Below are 10,306 nucleotides of genomic sequence, written 5' to 3' on the forward strand. Positions count from 1 at the left end.
ATAGCTATATAGATTTGCTTAGTGGATGTGTTTATGGTCAGTTTTGGAAAAGGTTCACTGAGGTGCTGAGAAGAAGGTATGTTCATTGTGTCTGAATAAAGTGTTTTGTAAATATTATTTAGTCTATGTGAATTTCATATATGTCAGTTCCATTATTTCTCTATTTAATATTTTTCTGGATTACCTGTCTATTGATGAGTCCATGGTAGTGAGGTCTCTAAATACCATTATATGGAGATCGATTTGTGGCTGGGACTGGGTCTGGGTCTGGGCCTGGGTCTGGGCCTGGGTCTGGGGCAGGGGTTGGAGTTGGGGATGGGCTGGGGCTAGGACTGGGGCCAGAGCTAAATGGGCTTAGGCCAGGGCTAAATGGACCAGGGCTAAATGGGCTGGGGCCTGGGGCTAAATAGGCTGGGCAATGGGGCTAAATGAGCTGGGCCCTGGGGCTAAATGGGCTGGGCCATGGGGCTAAATGGGCTGGACCCTGGGGCTAAATGGTCTGGGCCCTGAGGCTAAATGGGCTGGGACCTGACACTAAATGGACTGGGCTCTGGGGCTAAATGGGCTGGGGCCGGGGGCTAAATGGGCTGGGGCCAAGGGCTAAATGGGCTGGGATCTATGGCTAAATGGGCTGGGGCCTGGACTAAATAGGCTAGGGCCAAGGGCTAAATGGGCTGGGGCCTGGGGCTAAATAGGCTAGGGCCAAGGGCTAAATGGGCTGGGGCCTGGGCTAAATGGGCTGGGCCCTGGGGCTAAAGGGGCTGGGCCCTGGGGCTAAATTGGCTGGGGCCAAGACTAAATGGGCTGGGGCCTGGGGCTAAATGGGCTGGGCCCTGGGGCTAAAGTGGCTGGGCCCTGGGGCAAAATGGGCTGGGGCCAAGGGCTAAATGGGCTGGGGCCTGGGGCTAAATGGGCTGGGCCCTGGGGATAAATGGGGTGGGCCCTGGGATTAAAAGGACTGGGCCCTGGGGCTAAATGGACTGGGGCCGGGGGCTAAATGGGCTGGGGCCAGGGGCTAAATGGGCTGGGACCTGGGGCTAAATGGGCTGGGGCCAAGGGCTAAATGGGCTGGGACCTGGGGCTAAAAGGGCTGGGGCCAAGGGCTAAATGGGCTGGGGCCTGGGGCTAAATGGTTTATACCCTGGGGCTAAATGGCTTTGGGCCTCTGGCTAAATGGACTGGGCCCTGGGGCTAAATGGGATGTGCCCTCGGGCAAAATGGGATGTGCCCAAGAGCTAAATTGGTTGGGGCCTTGGGCTAAATCCATTGGGCCATGGGTCTAAATGGGTTGGGCCCTGGGGCTAAATGTGTTGGTCCCTGGGGCAAAAAGTGCTGTGCCCTGGGGCTAAATGGGTTATGCCCTGGAGCAAAATCCTTTGGGCCCTGTGGCTAAATGTGTTGGGCCCTTGGGCAAAATGGGATGTGCCCTGGGGCTAAATGGGTTGGGCCCTGGGGCTAAATGGGTTATGCCCTGGGGCTAAATGGGTTGGGCCATGGGGCTAAGTGGGTTATGCCTTGGGGATAAATGGGTTATGCCCTGGGGCTAAATGGCTTTTGGCCTCAGGCTAAATGGGCTGGGGCTGGGGGCTAAATGGGCTGGGACCTGGGGCTAAATGGGCTGGGGCCAAGGGCTAAATGGGCTGGGACCTGGGGCTAAATGGGCTGGGGCCAAGGGCTAAATTGGCTGGGGCCTGGGGCTAAATGGGCTGGGCCCTGGGGCTAAAGGGGCTGTGCCATGAGGCTAAATGGACTGGGTCCTGGGGCTAAATGGGTTGGGGCCTGTGTCTAAATCCATTGGGCCCTGGGTCTAAATGGGTTATACCCTGGGGCTAAATGGCTTTGGGCCTCAGGCTAAATGGACTGGGCCCTGGGGCTAAATGGGATGTGCCCTCGGGCAAAATGTGATGTGCCCAAGAGCTAAATTGGTTGAGGCCTTGGGCTAAATCCATTGGACAGTGGGTCTAAATGGGTTGTGCCCTGGGGCTAAATGGTCTGCGCCCTGGGGCAAAATGGGATAAGCCCTGGTGCAAAATGGGATGTGCCCTGGGGCTAAATGGGTTGGGGCCTGAGGCTAAATGGGTTGAGCCCTGGGGCTAAATGGGATGTGCCCTGGGGCAAAATGGGATACGCCCTGGGGCTAAATGGGTTGGGGCCTGAGGCTAAATGGGCTGCGCCCTGGGGCAATTTGGGATGTGCCCTGGGGCTAAATGGGTTGTGCCTTGGGGCTAAATGGGTTATGCACTGGGGCTAAATGGGTTCAGCCCTGGGGCTAAATGGGCTGCGCCCTGGGGCAAATTGGGATGTGCCCTGGGGCTAAATGTATTGGGCCCTGGGGCTAAATGTGATGTGCCCTCGGGCAAAATGGGATGTGCCCTGGGGCACATAACCAATTTACAAGGTAGTAAATATTTTTAAAATGTTTACTTTTATGTATTGTAATATGTATACATGTACCTATACCATATATATAATGATTTTTCATGCAGGTCAGAAGAGGGCTCAGGTTTATCTTGGATGGCTATTATCTACCAAATTGGTTCTGGCACTCAACTGAGTCCCCTGAAAAAAACAATTGTTCTTGTCTCCTGATTGTACTATCTCACCACAGGCTAGTTATTTTTAGGAAAATATATTTTTCTAAAATCATAAAGGAAAATATCAATTTCCTCATGGTTTAAAAACAAACATACAAAAATAATTTTGTTAATCATCACACTATTTATTTTTTTAAATGCAATTTATAATTCTACCAACACTATATCCACAAAGACATATCAAAAGAGAAATTTCTCATACTACTACTGGAAGCATCACTAGAGTTATAATCATATTTACATTTTCTGTAATTATATTGAGAAAGGCAAACCCCCATATATAATGATGCTTCATAAAACCTGCTACTTTGGCATGCATTCCTATTATACGTGCATTCAATTAAAGCTAAGCTCCCATCAGCCCTCTTCATGATAGCTCACACTGCGATGATTGACCCCACTTTATATACAATGTGTATAAAATGTATTATGCACATATAATGTATTTCTCTAAAACATAAGAGTCAACAAAGAGTCACACACACACGCACACACACTTACATACACAAAACATGGGTTAATCATTTCAAAACCTTAACCTGAAGAATGTGGCGCATTAATAATTGGACATTTTTGAATGAAAATGTGGATATGACCACACCAAGTTCTCATTGGCAAGAAGGTTTTTATTGTAGATGTGAAACAGAGAACATTCAGAAGCATTTGAAAGCATCCAAGGCTCTGAGAAATTGTAGCACATTAGACAAGGCCCATGCACAGAACCAGGCATAAGAGGAGAGAGGTGAGGAGAGCAACAGAAGTCAAAGAAAACACTGCAAAAGAAACTAAAACAGTGCATGAGAAGAACCAAGAAGACAAGGAAGACCCTGAGAAGAAACAAGACCAACAGTTGGTCCTCTCCACTCAGCTCCTTTCACTGGCTCTATTTTCTTCTAAGCAGTGAGAACACGGTTACCCTGTGTCTGGGTAGATATGGGGTAACTGTAGCCCATAAACCAACATATCTTGGTTTTAAAGGATAGAGGAGCTAGGGGAAGTGAAGGGAAGATGAGAGTATAAAGAGTTTTAATTTAAATGGCAGGGGTTGTGCTGAAAGGAACCAAACCCTGTAAGAGGTTGTTTGCAATGCTGTGAGAACCTGGCAGACAGAATCTGCTGATATGTTAATAGGCCCCTCAGTTAGCCATTTGTCCTGAGTATCTTTGGGACTAAACACACTTGAGAGGTTGAAACTGTCTAAGATTCTGGATGACAGGGTAGGACCCTCCAGAGTCAAGGTCATGAAATTATACTTTCATAGCAATGAAACCATGTGCCTTCTGCATGCCTCTATGTCATCCTGTGTTTCAAAGGCTGAGAGAAAAGTTCCTATTCTGATTCCCAGTTGCTTCCTTGGAGTTATTCCTGTGATCCATACTACTATTTGTTTTGTTTTCTGACAGGAACTCAGGACCAAGGTCTTTAAAAGTTACCTCAGGCTCTTGTGGAGGTGCTGTCAACATGGCTCTAGATCTGAGTTTAAAATGACCTGTCCTCTGGGAAAGGATATCAGGAGATTATGAACCTTTAATTGAGGGATAGTGTCTCACCACAGCTTCAGCTGACTCACTTCTCACAATAGCTACTACGGTGGTGTCATCCAGTATTGAGGTAAGTGACCAGTGCACAGGAGTAGTAAGAACTGAAGACATTAGGAAGCAGGTTTGGGAAAAGGCATGCTAGTGCTACTGGAAGCATCTTAACTTTTTCACAACAGTTTCTCTTAATTTTAGTTGTAGTTAAAATCTATATTAAAAATTACATCAGCTCTACTGAAACAAAGGGGAAAAGGAAGGGAATAAGGAAGGAAGCAAAAAAAGGGAAAGAAAAGGAAGGAAGAAGGAAGGAATGAAGGAAGGAAGAGAGGGAGGGAGGGAAGAAGGAAAAAGGAAGGGAGAAGAAAGAAATAAAATAAGGAAGGAAGAAAGGTGAAGGAAAGAAAGAGAGAAAGAACTCAAGGCATACATAGTAGGAAAAGGGCACTGTGGGTTGGTTTAGGCATTGGAACTTGAATGGGCTTTTGGATGAAATTGGACTATTTACAACTTGGGGCAAAGCAGACTGTCTCCAATACTGCCCACATTATGTGAACCCTTTTCCTTTTGTAGAAGGCTACTGAGTTTCTCTTATCAAAGATATCATCTCATTTTCTTCTTTCCTTTCTTCACTTAGCCTTTTTCTCTTTCTCTTCTCTCTGTTTGTCTCTGTTTCCCTTTACCTCTTTCTATTTTTTTTTTGCATGTCTCCTTCTAAATTTTAGACTTTCAAAGAAAGGTTTAATTGGATATTTTTATTTTTATTTACTGCTGACAATGGGATCCCCATCCAGGACCCTGCAATGGCTGGAAAAGCTATCTACTACATCCACATCTTATCCTAATATGTTAAAGTACTTTTATTCATTTTCTTCCTCCTACTCACCAGTTTTTATACTTCTCAAAATCTCTACATTATATTTTTATCTTTATAAAGCAGGATTCAAATAATGGGTGAAAGAGGATACTGATTCTAGTAAATGAAATGATCTTATCAGTGGTAGAGTTATAGGGTGATTAATTAGGAAAATTGAATTGTATGGAGGCATAAAGATTAATTCATAAATTGAAGGAACTATATTTGTTGTGGTAGGAAAATGTTTTATTTCTTGGTACTTCAGATAGTCAGAAATATGACAGATATTTCTATGATTTCTATGTTTCACTAAATACATCTTAAATTTTTTTATGTGATTCCAGCTCATATATTATTTGCAAGAACAAACACATACAGTGGTCATGGCATGTGAAACCTGTCCACTTAGGCCTCTCTACTTCTGGGAAATAGACATAGGTATATACGGGTTTCTCTATTTCTCTTTTCATGACCAATGTGTAGAATTTCAGAAGATATCACATACATGGTCGATGCCATGAATTGCTGTTACAAAGAGAAACCCAAATGAAAACAAATCTTTACATTTTACTCCTATCTAATATACTTCAAATTCCTCTTTATAAACAAAAATGCAAATTCATCATTGGGACCCTAAATTTGATATCACTAACCTATGAGCCTGTGTCAGTTTTGACTTTACTTGACTGCATTCACTGTAGCTCTGTACCATGTAACATAACCTCAACTTTCCATATATTAACCACAATCCCCTTACATTTAAGATTAGAACAAATTTCAAACTATAAACATTTTATACTGCTTAACATTGTGGGTATACACCTCAGCCATGACCTGAGTTGCAGGATATTTTCATCACAAACCCAAGGCTGTGTCCCTGGAACAGTCATGTTCTTCTTGCAGTCATGTGAATCATCACTCTAATGATTTTTTTTTAATTTGCATTACACAATTCATTTATTTTTGTGACGGCAAATGCAGCTAATACAGTGGACATGTATAGAAGTTAGTAGATATGTTTTAGGAGCTGTGTCTCTCTTTCCATAATGTTCCTATGAACTTTAAGAATTGAGTGCAAGTTGTTCTCATTTCATTGACTGACTATGAAAACTGTCATTACTAAAGAGCAAAATTTACTATGAAACTACACTCCTTTTTTCTAATTTGGCTTTGTTTTTTACATGTTTTAATTAGCATACATAGTATCTAGTATTAGATTTCATTAAGATATTTTCCATTAAATTTTTTTTCATTCTCTTCTTAAACTTCTCTCTTCCATCCCACCCCCGTGTTATATATACATATTCCTTTCCACTTTAATGGCACATTTGTTCTACACCCCTCCCTTTTATTCCTCAACAAGTTTTTTTTCCTCATTCTGTGATCTCCCTTTTGGGTGTATTGTCCAAAGCCACTGTGTCTCCACACTCTTACATAGAGAGAGAGAGGCTGTGATTCACATCAGTCTTTGAAACAGAATATCTGCTTTATTTTCCCCAAGTCTATGTCACCTTGCTAAAAGTCACTGTAACTCCATCTAATTCCTGAAAGTTTCATAATTATATTTTCTTTTACAGATTTACAAATCTACTCTGTATTTATACCACACTTCGATTATCTGCTGATGACCATCATTTCTCTCCTGCTCTAAATTATGCACTTAGCATGGATGTGCAGTGTCTCTGTGACAGAACATACAGTCCTCTCAGTATATGCCCAGATATTATATAGCTGTGTTATATTGTAGTCCTTTCTATCTTACTGAGAAATCTTCATATTTATTTCTATAATGAACAAAGTAGTTAACCTCCTCCCATTATAGAATGAAGATTCCTTTTTTCCACACCATAATCTGCATTTCTTGTGATCTATTCTGTTGATCTTAATCATTCTAAGGAGTGCAATGCAATAACAAAGAATTTTTAATTTGTATTATCTTGATAGGTAAACATATTGAATACTTTCAGAAACCATTTATTGCCTATTGGTGCTTAGTTTATAAAGAAATCATTACCCATTTTCTTTTTCCTTTCTTTCTTTCTTTCTTTCTTTCTTTCCTTCCTTCCTTCCTTCCTTCTTTTTTCTTTCTTTCTTTCTTTCTTTCTTCCTTTTTTGTCTTTTTTATTAGAATTTACTTTATTTACATTTCAAATGTTGTCCCCTTTCCTAGTCCCACCCCCTGTGCTCACCAACCAACCCACACCTGCTGCTTCCTGGCCCTGGCCTTTCCCTACACCTGGGCATAGAGCCTTTACAGGACTAAGGGCTTCTCCTTCAATTGATGACCAAAGAGGCCATCCTTGCCCATTTTCTTAACTACTTGTTCACTGGAAAGTTAATGAAAAGATTTTTTAAATCCATATTTGTCCTTATGCATGTAGGTTGTAAGCTCCTGAGTGAAATTCAGGCATCAAAGATTTTCTCCCATTCAGTAGGCTATATCTCCACTTGGCTGGTAGTTTCCTTTAATGTACAGAAAGCTTTTAATTTCATGCAGTTCATTAGTTAATCCTTGGTGAATTTCCTGTGTTGTTGTTGTATGGTTGCCTCTAGGCCTTGTATTTCTAACATTTTCCTCTGAGAATTTTAGCATTTTAGTTTGAGAATAATTAAACATTAATATTTGTGCCCAGTGTGGGGGGATATAAATATAATCCCACTGTGCACGTGGACATACACTGTACACAGACTCTTTTAGGATCAGAAGGTCTGATCATTAAGTTACCCCAACCATTCAAGAAAGAAATGATTGTGTTTTCCTGACATTCTTCCTGGTAACTACTGTGTCTCAGCAGGGCATTAGGATAGAATACCTTTATCCGTTCTTACTCAATACTGGTCATTTTCTGTGTCGCTTTGTATAATCTTATGTGCCAGATTCCCTATACAGCCTTTGTTATTATAATTAACAAGAGTTGATGACCTATCATATAGGAAACTCAGTAACACTACAATTGGAACGTGGCTATTATTTTTCAATTATGTTGAAGACAAACAATACTAATGTTTATACTTCTACAGTATTTTACTTTGCTATGGAGTCTACACTAGGGTTCTTGTCCTCCATATACTGAGCTGCTTTAACTCTTGCTTTTATTTATAGTAATTTGTTTTAACTAACACCTTTTTATTCAGTATGTGATGATCTCTCATTGCAGTTCTCACTTCCATCCCCTCATTGGAGTCCCTTAACTATTGGCAATTTTGAGCCTTTTTCTGTACACATATTGGACATTTCTGAATTCCTTATAGGAAATTTATCTAAGTTGCGAACCCATTTCAACTTATTTTATATTTTAGGTTTTTCCAAATTTAGTCTTAAATATTTTTCAATATTGTAAATATTTAAATATTTAAAAATATGAATATTAAATTTATATTTATTCTAAATATTTTAATAGTTAGAAATATGCATTGCAAATACTTATGTCACTTTTTCTTGATGAATTTTGAAATGTTTCATGGAATTTTGCAAATAATATCAATGTCCATCTTTGAAAATTCACTGCAAAACATTGAGTTTATTCAAAAGAAAACATACACATTAATCTTTTATATTTTTATAATATGCTTAATCTATATATATATTCCTAACATTTTTAGAACTGCCAGCATAGACAAGGGTACCAAGAAATTAATAGACATGTCTGTCTCTGTCTCTTGACTTCTAAAATTAAAGATGCCTACCACCACGTCAGAGAAAATACTAAACTTGAGTAAAAATGTCCTATTTTCTCATTACACTAATATAATAGAGAATATATAATTTATAAACAAAACTGTTTTAAACACCTTTTTGCAGTGAGAGAACTATTTAAATATACTGTAGTAATGCATGCTTTATTTATGCTTACTTCACCAATAATGAATACTCATAATTCAAGTTCAGGGATTTTAGACCAAAATAAGTTTATTTTCCTTTTTAATAGGAATGAAAATGGATCCTGGAAATTTTGCAATAGAAACTTTTCTCTTCTGCCAGATTACAGTGGGAATGTTTGGCAATTCCTCAATCCTATTTTATTATATTATTTTGATATTTACAGAAAAGCATTTAACGTCCAAAGACCTGATTATAGAGCACTTGACTTTCGCCAACTACTTGACTGTCATCTTAAGAGGGTTTCCACAGACAATGTCATATTTTGGGTTTAAGAATTTCCTAGATGACATGGGATGTAAATTAATAGTGTATATTTCCCGAATAACAAGGGGGGTGTCTCTTTATGCTCTGTGCCTACTGAGTTGTTTCCAAGCAATCACCACCAGCCCCAATAACTCCAGGTGGATAAAGCTTAAATACAGAGCAACCAAGTACATTGGTCCCTCCTGCTCAGTCAGTTGCCTTGTGCACCTGCTTCTAAACATCTTGACTCCACTAAGAGAATCAGGCACCAATTACAAGAAAAATGCAACTAACAGGTTGAGTTATGGATACTGCTCATTGTTTGCTTCTGACAGTGTAGCAACTACATTGTATATATCTTTAGTGTGCTTCTCTGATGTCTTCTGTCTGGGTCTCATGGCCTGCTCAAGTATCTCCATGGTTAGTATTCTCTACAGACATGAGAGACAAGTCAAGCATATCCACAGTGCTCAATACTTTCTGAAAGTCTACCCTGAAGACAGAGCCACCCAAACTATCCTCATCCTGCTGTGCACATTTGTCATCTCTTACTCATTCTCTTCCATTGTGGCTATCATTAGAACCTACTTAAACTATCCAGTGATATGGGGAGTAAATATATTTACATCTCTAGAAATATTCTTTCCCATGTTTTGTCCCTTTGTTCTCATCACCAATATGAGATCTAGTTCCAATCTGTTTTTACCCTGCTTAGGTAAGAGATAACTTCTTCCAAATATGATATGAGGCTGGGGCATCTTTCTTTTCTTATATATTATCATACATTTTATCTGTTACACAATGCTAACACTAAAGTTTGAAAAAGTAAGCTTAATATAACTGACTCATTTAATGGAATGATCAGTAGTAATTTTGTGACAAAACGTTTGATAGATTTATTATATATATTTCTTGTTCCTTTGACAAAATACCTAACAAGGGCAATTCAAAGGTGGAAAGGTTTCTTTCACCCTCTCATCTGAAAGTTCTGTCCATCATGATAAGGTAGAAGCAGTGGGAGAGATGCATTTGTGGAAAGAGGAACATACACTGTGTGGGAACATTCAGTTCCCAGTCAAAAAAGCAGAGATTTGAATTTCTGTGCTCAGGTCTCCTTTCTTTGGCCCTTTGTATTAAGACTCTACATTAACCTATAGTATGGTGTCATCCAGATTCAAAGATGGTCTTCATCACT

The 10,306-nt window shown here is 40.1% G+C and overlaps 1 protein-coding gene across 1 annotated transcript; it reads left to right on the forward strand.

The window, feature by feature from the left end:
• Positions 1 to 8,916: 8,916 nt before the first annotated feature.
• Vmn1r2 (vomeronasal 1 receptor 2) lies at positions 8,917 to 9,837 on the forward strand. Its single transcript, NM_001167534.1, has one exon. The coding sequence runs from the start codon at positions 8,917 to 8,919 to the stop codon at positions 9,835 to 9,837; it is 921 nt and encodes a 306-aa protein (NP_001161006.1).
• Positions 9,838 to 10,306: the final 469 nt, after the last annotated feature.

Source organism: Mus musculus, chromosome 4 (genome assembly GCF_000001635.26).
Source record: "Mus musculus strain C57BL/6J chromosome 4, GRCm38.p6 C57BL/6J".
Lineage (NCBI taxonomy): Eukaryota > Metazoa > Chordata > Mammalia > Rodentia > Muridae > Mus > Mus musculus.